This window comes from Argiope bruennichi, chromosome X1 (genome assembly GCF_947563725.1).
Source record: "Argiope bruennichi chromosome X1, qqArgBrue1.1, whole genome shotgun sequence".
Classification (NCBI taxonomy): domain Eukaryota; kingdom Metazoa; phylum Arthropoda; class Arachnida; order Araneae; family Araneidae; genus Argiope; species Argiope bruennichi.
In genome coordinates, this window is record NC_079162.1 from 68,732,340 (window position 1) to 68,745,486 (window position 13,147).

Below are 13,147 nucleotides of genomic sequence, written 5' to 3' on the forward strand. Positions count from 1 at the left end.
AAATTTTACTCATCTTCTGGAAATAGATACAAAAGGTTGTCAAATGGCACTAGTTCGGTGCAAAGCATCACTGACCTTCCTCCCGCCCCCCGGGTAATAATATATTATTTCACAAGGAAAGGTTAAAATGACTTTCACTTGAATACATTCAGTAATCCAATTATAATATATCTAATAGAGTATACTTTAGGAAATATGAGACGAGTTTCCAAAAGTAGAAGAAAATGATCAGCTGAAATAGCCATTCAGTCATTTCGAGAAACAGCATTCCAATTTGTTGAAAGATAAAAGAATAAAAGTTAATAATTTAGCTTTCAGATATGACACAGTTTTGGAAGAAGAAGAAAAAAAAAAAAAAAAAAAAAAAAAGCCGATCTTTATAAAATAAAATACTCTGACAAACATATACATATCGGGAAGTAACATAAGTATAATTAAATGGATAAATTTATACAAAAAGTGTTTGAGATTCTAAAAATACTGTAGAACTATTACATAAAAGAAAATTAATCGATCTCAAAAATGACAATATACGATATCAAAAACGTTGACATCTGCAAAAATGTGCCATGCCTGGTTATTACTTCACAGCTCATGTAAAAAACAGGAATATCTCTATTCAAAGTTCCCCTCAAATTAATTTCAGAGACATTTAAAAAAAAGTGTCTATCCATGAAAAAATTTCTTCTTGGAATATACTTTTATTTTTTTGTGTTACAAATATATATAATTTTCAATGTACATGTATTCTTTTAAAAAAACTAGTTCATGACAATTTTTAAAAAATTACTTAATAAAATTCAATCAAAATTAAAAGTAGTTGCTGTCCAAATTTATGTGCTGCCCCTTTTTATCCCAACTTTGATATATAATAAAGAAATTGCATTTTTAGTGACTAAATTAGTTTTGATATATTCAATGAAGATTAATGCATCTTTTTTTTATAGCAAATTTTTTCATAGAAAACTGTTTTGGCACTACAAAAAAATTCATCTCAAAAGGCATAAATTTTAAATTTTTAAGACATTTTCAATGATATTGTAATTTTTTTTTTAAATACAAGAAACATTCAAATATCCATTAAAACAATTCTCAGGTAAAATGCCAAGTCTAAAAATTTTAGAAAGTAATGACATGATTGCTAAAAGAATTAAAGAATCATTTCGAAAATGTGCTTGAAATATGTTGTATTTTCTAAAGTGCAAACTAACTTAAAGAATCTAGAATTGGTTAATGAATAAAATTATTTATTCACATTCATAATACAGAAAAAGGGAATCCAACTTTCTTTAAAGCCATGAAAAAATATAGACCTATATCTATATTATTAGTAACTCATACAACTGAATCACGTGAATGAAAAAGTTATGTATGACATCTGAGCACACCAATCGTATTATACATGTGATGAAATATATACAGGCATATTTTACTTGTACAAAAGAAAATTTATAAAAATGATAGTTCAGAAAAGAAAGTAAGTATAAAAAAATTCTAAGTACATACACTTTTAAGGAGTGATTTCAAAAAACAATATATGTTACATATATTGTTCATAACAGCAATCAATCAAGTCAGCATCCAATTGTTTTAGCTGGATTACCGTCTTTATTATTTTTATCATCACCCGACACATTTTCGTCTTCGCTAACGGTTGACCAACCACCTTCATCAGACAAATTTAAGGCACCTGAGCTATTTTCAATACCGTTTCCTTGACGTTTAGGAAATTGTGAATTAGCAGTAACAAGATCAGATGATTTGAATTCACTTTCAGAGTCGAATTTTATACATGTAGCAGTCATACTCTGACTAGACAAAGCGGTTACTTCACTACGTACAATTTCAGCTTTATCATTTTCAACTGCTTGCTTTGTTGATGTTTCACAGTCAATATTAACAGAAGATATTTCATTCAAATTAATCTTTTCTTGAGTTGTTTCTAAATCAGAACTCTCAGGATTATGTAATTTGCAAGAAAGCTCTGTTTCTGTAGATTGTACGGCTGTGTTTTGAGAATCTTCAATTATTGATATTTCTAGAAGAGAAGAGTTACTTCCATTGGTAATTGAATTCTTACCTTCGCAAGAATCGACTGTAATATTTATTAAATCAGAAATGAGTTGTTGTACTTCAGTAATATCCCCTTCATATTGATCTCCAGAATATTCCACACTGTCATTACTATAGTCAAGTACATCATCAATCGTGACATTACAATCCACTGCAGCATCATGTTTCTCGATTTCATTTCGGCATGTAGATTCAATGTTATCGCTTTCATCTACATTGCTGTCGTGAAGTTCAGAAACTGCATGGCCACACACTTCATAACTTTTTAATTCAGAATTTTCATAGAATAATTTTTCACAACTTGTATCACAATCTGTCATGACAGGAGTACTCCAATCAAGTGACAAAGAAACTTTATTCCTATCAATTTCTTCCTTCATAAGATTGCATTTACATTCTGTTTGGTTATCATTCCTCTCTATGTTCAAAAGTGTATTCTGTTTATAATCATCCATTATGGTCTCAAAATTATTCTCCATAGTAGTTTCGGCTGCGGATGAAGAAGCATCAACTGATTCAAAACATTTCTGTAGATAATCATCCCCTATATCCTTTGGATTATCCTTCATAGTTTCGAAAGCGAATGAAGAATTATCAACTGAATCAAAACATGTCTGTTCATAATTAGCCCATGTAGAATCTGGATCGTCCTCATACGGGACTGAGCACAAATTAGTATCAACTGATTTACATTTCTCTTCATAATCACCTTTTATAGCCGCCGGATTATCCCCCATAGTTTTGGTTGCGGATGAAGAAGCATCAACTGATTTAAAACCTTTCTGTTCATTATCATCATTTATAAACTCCGGATTATCCTCCATAGTTTTGGTAGCGGATGAAGAAGCATCAACTGATTTAAAACCTTTCTGTTCATTATCATCATTTATAAACTCCGGATTATCCTCCATAGTTTTGGTAGCGGATGAAGAAGCATCAACTGATTTAAAACCTTTCTTTTCATTATCATCACTGAAAAACACCGCATCCTCGTCCCCAAATTCGGTAATGGAGGAAGAAGCCTCAAATGAACCAAAATATCTCTGTACGTAATCAGACCACACAGTCGCCTCATTTCTGGGTGGGACAAAATAATACTCATCATCAGAACTTTCTTCTTCATAAAGAACACTTGAAACCACCGGCAAATCAGGATGTAGTCTTGACCACTCATTAGCTGCGGGCAAGGATGAAGCAGTACTTGCTTGATAATCAGTTGTACTTTCATTCTCAATTTTTCCAGGTTGCCCCTTGAATTTCGATTCAGTGTTGTATTTATTTAATTTCTTACGCTCACTGACTCTGTTATTCACATATTGATCGTCAAATCGACTAGAATTAGGATAACAGGATGGACATCTTTCTAGATTCTTGTATTCATCAAAACCAACTTTCTTCCCTCTATCTTGGCTAGATGAGATAGTTGGAGATTGCACATTTTTAGATTTTCTAAATTTATCTTCACCATAATTTCGGGCACTTGACTGCTTATCAAATGGTCTTTTCTCTGAATTATATTTATTGCTACGTTCTTCATACTCCGTTATATCAGAATAATCAGTTGACTTCTTAGTAAATGATCTTTTCATTGCTAAGAAGTCATATTTAGGTTTACATTCTGCATCCTCCCTTCTTCCAGAATAATCGGAAGCTGTTTTATTAAATTTTTCTTTGATATTACTGTGATAATCAGATTCACGTCTAAATTTGTTTTTATCACTATAATTCCTTTTTCTGAAATCTCTCTGGTTTTTATCTTCAAATCCTCCAATTGTTCTTTCACCTGTTGGAGTTTTATTTCCCCTAGCTCGCGAGTTTCCTCGAGATGATGGCCCGTACTTCAAACCATCATACCTTTCTCTATTCTTTAGGTGGGTTTGATCTCTTGAAGATTGGTTTTTTCTAAAGTACCCTTCCTCATTAGTGTAGCCATAAGTCTTTACGATATCTCGGGGCTTTCCTTCACTTCGTTTCTCATAATAATCATTCCCTTTCACATTATTGTATTCCTCATTCCAAGAACTAGCCGTATTGATTGCTTTTACCCATTTTGCAACTCTGCTCTGCTTCTGCTGGTTTTCTGACATTCCCACACAACGCCAATCCATTTCCTCTTTAGAAGGAGGCCATCCGGATTCAATGTCACCGCTAGAAGAGGAACACGAACCTACAGTACCCATCTTTTTCGAAGGAAAATCAAATCTCGAGTTCTGGAAGGATCTATAGGTTCCACCACTTGCTCTGTGTGCTTTATCTTTTTGTCTCGAAAAACTGGAATTTTCATTGCGAAAACCACTTGTTCCATAGTTGTTGGATTCTTGATACTTATGATTAGGACCAGAAGACTTGAATTTGGAATAACTTTGACGATCTTTACCTACATTCGCAGATCGCACCCTCCAGTTCTCTTTTTTAGGAGAGCTTCGATCTTGGAAATCTGGAAACAAATCGTTTTGATGAATACAAACATAATGATATTTTAATACACAATTTCGATTTCTTCTAAAAAATTACGTTTTTATTATATCTGCAAAAATATTTCAAATATTAATTGAAACAAATAACTTTCTATGACTTCAGTAATTCCGATGACTTCACAAGAGGCTGAATGCCAAAAAAACGCAAGTCCTTTGCTAAAGTACAGAAAAAATATTCTAAAAAAATACATGATAGAGAAAGAATGTAGAAATATTAATGTTAAAAATTTAATCACCACAGAAACTATGAAAGGGCTTTTTAGGCCTCTTACTCTCCCCAATCAGATATTTTTAAAACAATTTTATCTCTGTACAAGGAATTTTTAAGTTACAAATATTATGACAGATTGAAATAAAACATTTTATCATGGATCATCTTCAAGAGAACAAATTTCAGTATCTTGCATACAAATATATATATATGTCCGCATGTACTGAGGAATCAACAGTACTTCAACTAAGCCAATGTGCAAATATAAAATGTCAGTTCCTTCCAAATCAGAATCTCCAAAACCTTCCTATCCATTCAATTTGCATATTGCCTTTAATTGGTAATAATTTGACTATGTAAAAATTAGACACAATACACAAAATTAATGTTCAATTATAATTTTACTCCAAAACACTACTATGGTAATTACAAGAATACAGGAATTAAAAAACAGAACATAAAAAGACATTCATGTAAATTTTACAAGCAGCAACAATAAATCACTGTATAATTACCCAAAGACAAGGTTAATGCAATTTATATAGACAAACATGTTTACATACTTTGCATTGCATATAGAATATATAAATATATAACCAACGCTTAGTTAAAAAATAATTACTTCGTCTTTGCATCCTTGAACGATATCCAAAAAATTTTGGTGGATTCCAATCACTGAAAAGCAAAACGATTCATAATTGGGACATGTACAGAATAATGATACTGAATATTGATAATGAATTGTAACATCATAAACATGTACAGAAATGTTTAGATTACAAAGAAATAATAAAAAAATATTATCCAGACATTTCACAACCTGTGTTCCCATCGGTAAAATACCAGGTAAGATTAATTTACTTTACAAGTATATGCAAGAAAATTTATCTTTCGATTGTCAATTTTATTACAATTGTTTCAAGAGTAGAATAGCAGGAGCACATGACAACAATTTTTTCATTGCTTCGTCCTATTTGGTTTAGAAAATAAAATAATATGTGTCTTTCTTTCGCAAAATACGTAATTTCGCAAAATCGGGGTATATGTATTCTTCTAACTTCCAGCTGCGATGCTATCAAATAAGGTTTCCAAGTGAAAGGAATGCCCTACTTTATCAGCTTTGAGAGTTTTTCTTTAATACATAAAGAGTTGTATTTTGGAAACACAACTAATTTTTCGCATTTTTCTAAATATTTTCTATCTAGCTGTTATGAATTTATAATGCTTCAAATTAATGACTAATGTAATGCATAACAACATTCTAAGTTTTAAAAAAAAGCATACTTATATATTTAAAATACTAATTAATATCTTGAAATTTTCTACACAGCTAACACGATAGGTTTAAACAATCCTAGAATTTGAAGTATTATTTACAGAATATAATAGTTTGATTACATTTACATAATTTAAGCAGTGCACCATACATCACCCAGAATAAAATTATCTTTCTAGTTTGAAGAAGATATTGTGAAATTTATAAATTATATTAATGAAAAAAATTTTGTAAATTGATAACCCATAAATTCAATGCAGGTTTAATTTCTAAATTATTTCTCAGAATTTCGACAAAGCTGTTTTTAATACCTAAAAAACTATGATGCCTGAGGGAAAAAATGCTCAATGTTGCATTTTTCTTTCCACTCTCCCTCAAATTCGAATTTAACAATTATAGCTGAACCTATTCAAAAAATGTGTAAATATATAATTATATGAAGTGCAGGAAAAAAAATTGGGAAAATAAATTTTTAAATATTATTCTTTATTTAAACAAAATTTTTTAAAAATTCATTGTTTTACCCAAATTTCTTATTGCCAGAAATGTAAAAATTAATAGCATTTATTATAAGATTATTCAAAATTAACAAAATAATGCAAAAATAACTTCTATAATAATAATAAAAATAATAGGAATCATTGCATTATGTAGAGTTCAGAAGAATAAATCCAGTTAAGATAAAAAGATCATGAAGATGTCAGCTAGCAGATGCTTGTAGTGTTCTTTTCATCCGACTATGGTTTAAAATTACAAGTTTTGTCCCAAAATAGCCATCATATATTGTAGTTTCAAAACAAAATGTTAAATCTTATAAACAGCAAAAAAGTTTTGAAATTCTCGAAAATCCATAAAGTTTGTATAATAACAATAAATACTAGGACTGTGAATTAATTTTGAGGGATTAGGCTTTATAATGAAAAATTCTGTACATTATTATTTTTCAAAGTAATGTCCATCGCCAGCCATTACTTTTCTCCATCAATCTGGCAGCATACCAAAGAACAACTCAACTTTTGATACTATATACCAATCGATCAAATTTTTTTGCATCTTCGTAAGATTGAAAACGCTGCTTAGCCAAGATATGTTTGGTGAATAAAAAAAGTAGCAATCCGATGGAGTAATAGCAGGTGAATATGTGTAATAACGTAAAACCTCCTATTTCAGCATTCCTTAGTATTTTTTATTGCAAGAGCAATATGTGGTAGAGCGTTGTTATGCTGAAAAATAAATTTACCATGACTTTGCTGACATGGTCGTTTATCTTTTGATGCGTGGCACAAACGCATCAACTGTGTTCTGCAGCATTCACTAAAGATGGTTTCATTCGGCTGAAGCAACTCATAACGGCTGGGGAAACACCAAATACAGAGCATGAGTTTAAAACAATGAATATGCCGCCTCGCCATCGATGTTGCTGCATGACCAGACAAGCAATATGATTATCTATACTTAAGATTATTGTTCGGTATACAATTTTCATCGCCAGTGACGGTTAGGGATTATACCAGTATTTTGAGCCATTTGTACAATTTTGTAATACCGGTAATCACAATTTTAAATACCGTTTTTCGGCATTTACTAGAAATTTTTTAAATTGTCTTCGCTATATGTTCACGTGATAACACTTACATACATGTGGAAAAAAAATTGAACAAAAAAGATCTAATAGGGTAAATCCAAGGTCAAAGGTAAATATCGAAAATGCCCTTATCGTTCCGCGTCTCACTCCTTTTAATGAGATGGAATCGTCGAAATGTTGACGAACAGTATGTGAATCATCCCAGGAGGAGGGTCAAAACTATTCTATTACAGCTCCCAGCAATACTGCACACGCGCAGGATTCGTAGTTGATATTCGTATCTGTGAGAACAAGGTTATAGTTATGAAGAAAGTGCGTAATATTTCGATACTTTTTAAATTGGTGAGTTTCTTATTCACATTGTATTTGCTTATCATACTTTAGGGTTCAAAATATTTTTCAGATTTATTATATATATACTCATAAATAATAACCCATAATAATGAATAAGAATAACTTTAAAGAACATAAAAAATCAGTTGATAATATTTCGGGTTTGGTTTCATTATTTATATGATGAAAAGAATATGGTGGCACAATGTAAAAAATGTTCAAGAGTTATTAAAGTGAACGGAGGAAGTACAAGTGGACACCATACACATTTAAAAACGAAACATGATATAAATTTGTGAAAGAGGAAAGAATCTAATTGCGATCAAGATACAAATTTAAGTACAGTTTCTAAACCCAAGCCATCAGGGATTTTAGATTTTGAAAAAAAAAAAAAAAAAAAAAAAAAAAAGATGGATGAAATTATGAGTAAAATGACAGCATTAGATGGTTTGGCATTTCGTGTGTTTTGCACTTCTACTTAATTAAGAAAATCCCTATCCGCCAGAGGTTTTAAAAATCTACCCACATCGATAAACACTATAAGAACTGTTATAAACTACAGTAACGGTGTTCGCAATTCTTTGAAACACGAGCTATTACAATGAAAAATAAATGGTGAAAAATTTAGTCTTACATTTGATGAATGGACAAGTGTAAGAAAAAGACGCTATTTAAATAATAATATTCATTCAGAAAAAAAATTTGGAATATAGGACTTACACATGTCTCGGGAAGTATGCCAGCCGAAAAATGTGTGGAAGTGCTTAAATCTAAATTAGCGAAACAAGGATTATTCCTGAAAGAAGATATTGTATCCATAACGACTAATGGAGCCAACAGTTATGAAAAAAGTAGGAAATTGATTGGTGCAAATCAGCAATTGTGCTATGCTCATGGAATTCAGTTAGGAGTAATAGATGAATTATACCAAAAAAATAAAGAACGGAAGAATCCAAATACTGTGGATATAGAAACTTCGGATTCCGACTTTGAAGAGAGCGAGAGTGATATTGACAATGAAGATAATGACGAAGTAATTGTTGAAGACGATATTGCTAATGAGGATAGAATATTAACCCATCAAGAATTACTTCCTATAATTTATAAAGTTCAAAAAATTGTTAAGATATTTAAATGTTCCCCTACAAAAAATGCCATATAACAAAATATATACTAACTGAAAATAAAACAGAATATATGTTAATATTAGATTCTAAAACACGTTGGAACAGTTTACTCCTAATGATGGAACGATTTTTGAAACTGAGAAATACAATCCAGAAAGCAATAATCGACTTAAACCTGTAAATTAATTTTTCAGATAGTGAATTCGACTTAATATCCAGAACTGTATCAGCTCTACTTCTAATAAAACTGGCTGTTGAGGCATTATGTCAGAGAGATTCTAATTTATTAACAGCTAATGCATTAGCTGTTAATAAATTAGAATAAATTAATAAATTAGAATTTCATGTTGCAGTCACTGAAAGAACAGTACACATCACTAGTTGAAGAATTGTATATTACATTGAAAACTTCCACAGAAGAAAGGCAAAGAAAATGTTTTACGGTATTTAGATAATTATAATGATTTTAAAAATAAAAATGAAAAAAAAAAAAGAGAGAGAGACTAACCAATTCAAATTTGATCAAGTTTATAGTAAATTTTCTTAAAATTTTTCCCCCACAAACCTATCCACATTCAGAAGAATTCGGTACAGTTATCGAAGATTATGACGACACTAATGTCGATAGTGAAAAGGAATTGTCTCTCGAATAAAAATTAGAATTGGAGATATATAAAAAAATTTCAACAAACCAAAATACAATACAGAAATCAGTTATATCCAAAACCATCCGACGAGAAATCGATTTATTTGAAGATGAGGGATTTAAAAGTAAATACTTGGAAAAAGTATATCGCGCATTGCTAACAGTACCACCAACTAGCATAGATGCCGAAAGAGCGTTTTCGACAGCTTGTAATTTTTGCACAAAATTGCTTTTCAGGCTTAATGACAGCACAATTGATGCATTATGTTTTTTAAGAACACATTTCAAAAATTTGTAATAGTACCATAGACTGATTAGTGGTATTTACACTTTTTTGTGATTTAAATAAGATGTTCCTTTACTTTTTGCGATTCTTTATATACTGTAACATTCTCCGTTTCCCAGTACTAATAAGACATTTACAGCCAGCTGTGTCGTCGCTGTTACTTACTAAACTCCTCGAGATAGCCAGATGGTGGATCTTTTCACCTGGGTGGTCTCGCATCTGTTCATTAGCGACTACAGTGAAAGACCACATGTGGGAATTCTTCGTCCAAGAGATATTGAGAGCACCTTCAAAGAGAAAGGGGTGTCCAAACATCTGGATGCTAAACGTTTCTCATTGTGAAATGACTATGATAACTCCGTGTTCCAGAATAGTCAGTTATGAAAGGTGCATCACACAAAGGACCTTCCCACGAAAGACTGGCGCCGCTGAGAGAGCATATTGCTGAACCCCGATTGGCCGAAAGACAGCTCAAATTACCAATGTAAATTAAGAGGCGGTGATTGTCGCCGATATAAAGTGCGGAGATTTTTTTAGGAGAAGAGAAGAAACGAATTGCAGGCAGACTGTTGGACTACGCCCACGAGTTCGGAGTCCGGAGAACTATTCCTGGAGTGGTCTTGTTGACTAACAACCTGTGAGTGTCGTTTCTCCGTATTGATGGAGAACTGAGTTTCAAGAAAACCTTCGACTTCGACTGTTGTGTCTCCTACTACAGGTGTAAATAACTTTATTTAACCAAGATTAGAGCAAGTTGTTCTTTTGTATATATAGGACTGTAAAATAAAGAATTGTCTGGAAATTCTGCTTCGTTATTTGATTAGTCTAGATCAAGACATTACAATACTGTTATAATTTATAAGTTACAAATTATTTTTTCTGATATTTACACTCTCTAATAAAACTGGCAAATAAAAGAAAGAAAGACCTATGTTTTCTTTCCTTTTCTAAAATTTCTAATACCGGTATTAAAACCGGTATCCCGGTATTAATATCTAAAAAATATCGAATACCGGTATTGAACTTTTGGTCCGATATTGCAATCCCTAGTGACGGTACGATGAAACGAAAAGCATTTTTTTTTTTTTGACATTGAAGCAAATGTTCACATGAAGGGGAAAAAAAATCGTTGTTCAATTCGTATTGCAACCAATTTCCTGGCTTTTGAAATCATACTGAGTGCATTTAAACGTTTAGAAACGTGTGTGGTCAACAATCAATGATTCTGCAAGTTAATGTAGCGTCTGATACGATTCTTGACAAGTAAAGCTTCCAGTTTCTCATCCGTGAACTTTTTCCGGTTGAGCAGAGAGCTCTTTGTCCACTGTATCGAAATCGCAATTTCTAAAAGCTCAAAACTCGTATTTTTATCGATGGAATATGTTCACCGTAAGTTTCCAATAGCGCACGATGGCTTTCAGTGGCAATTCTTGAATTAAAATAAAAGGAAAAATAAATCTTCTTGCACAAAGTATTTTGTTGGCTCGTAATTCGCCTTGTTTGGAGCTGAGAAAAAAAAATGTTTACCCTCCAGCAAATAAATTTTTTTTTAAAAGCATAAAAAATATAATGATAAAAAGCAAAGCCCAATGACAGAACTTCGACATAAATAAAGTTGCAGATGTGTCCGATGCGATATAGTGTAAGTTATGTCACTATTGTAAATCCCTTAGAATTAATTCACAGTCCTGTCCTAATAAGTAACATACTTATAAAACTTGAAAATTAATTTAAAGCAAAACACCGTAACTCTTTCAGCTTAAAAAGAAGTTACTTACTCAGCATCTTGATCAACTTTCCCTTTGTCCCATTCTCTTTCCACTTTAAGAATTTCTTCTTTTTTTTTAATAGCAATATTCTCCTTCTTTGAAATCTTGAAAAAAAAGTTTACAAGTTATGTTCAATGAATAAAAAAAAGAGAAAGACAAGTTCAGCTATAATTACTTTATACATTTGATAACTACTTAAAAAAATTAGCATTAAACATACAAAGCAGCTGCAAAAAATTCTTTTTTATGCGCAAATTTAAGTGAGAAATCAGATTCCTTCCTTATAATAATGAACTCTAAAAATCTTTAGGAGAAAAAAAAAAAAAAAAAAAAACCAAGTGTTTAGACGAATTTTATTTTTAAAAAATAAGCATATAAGTGCTTTTTAAGCACTTTTAGAGCAAAAATAACTAACCTTAACCCAATATTTTTTTACTATAGAACTATAAGTTTGAATGAAGCAAATTGAGTATTAAATGAGTAAGTGCCCAATTTTATACAAATATACACATAAAATACTACCAGGAATCTGAATATTTTTCACCAACACTGAAATTAAGTTTAGATTTTTTTTTCTCGCAAGTTTCGTTTGATAACCCTTACTAAGACTCATCACATATCCTAAATTATTTAATTACACTGCAGTTAGTAGCATAAATCGGAGATAAAGTTATACTACAACTCAATCAACATTCGAGTTATTTATGATTTTAACCTTTTTTGAGGTTAACAAATTTAGAATATAAAAATCATGTTAATTTTATTAAAAATATAAATAAATGGTTATTTTGTTTTTAAAAATTTTTCCGGAACACTTTCAATACATTCATTTTTTTCGCTATTAATTTCATTAAATTTTGCTACCAGTGAAAAATTCTGGCTTTTTAAACAAGTGCATTAGTTTTGTATTCAATTTTAGCATTTTTTTTTTTAATGTAATGAGATCAAAGAATTCAGAGTCTAACTTCCTTTATTTTATTGACAACTCTTTCTTTCGTCATTTGATTCCCCCAAACAAGTCGATTTTTTGAATGGGCTGATATTGTCAAATTTCTCAATTCCTTAATAATGTTTACTGAGTGGATTCTGCCAGACTGCTTTATGTGGTTATAGACTACATATTATGAAACATATTTTTCATTCAAATCTCCCACTTCAACATTTTGATTAATGCCAAACCCTCTTTCAATAGATGCTTGAGAAAGAATGAAACTTTTCAAAACTCCATATTTTTTAAATTTACGATTTTCTGCTAAATAATTAAAAACTTCATCCAATTTCATTTTCCTGACTCGAAAAATACCGAAATCGTGTAAAGGTGATTCGACTAGGAAATCTATAAACTCCAGGAGAATACTATCTTC

The 13,147-nt window shown here is 31.0% G+C and overlaps 1 protein-coding gene across 1 annotated transcript in view; it reads right to left on the reverse strand.

The window, feature by feature from the left end:
• Nucleotides 1-1,243: 1,243 nt before the first annotated feature.
• The window catches only part of LOC129958953 (uncharacterized), a 36,559-nt gene continuing 24,655 nt past the window's right edge, over nucleotides 1,244-13,147 (reverse strand). Inside the window, exons 5-7 of the mRNA XM_056071709.1 lie at nucleotides 11,793-11,887; nucleotides 5,384-5,436; nucleotides 1,244-4,510 (exon numbers count right to left, since the gene is read on the reverse strand). Coding sequence (XP_055927684.1) covers nucleotides 1,575-4,510; nucleotides 5,384-5,436; nucleotides 11,793-11,887 — 3,084 coding nt within the window. The 3' untranslated portion in view covers nucleotides 1,244-1,574. The remainder of the gene's footprint in view (nucleotides 4,511-5,383; nucleotides 5,437-11,792; nucleotides 11,888-13,147) is intronic.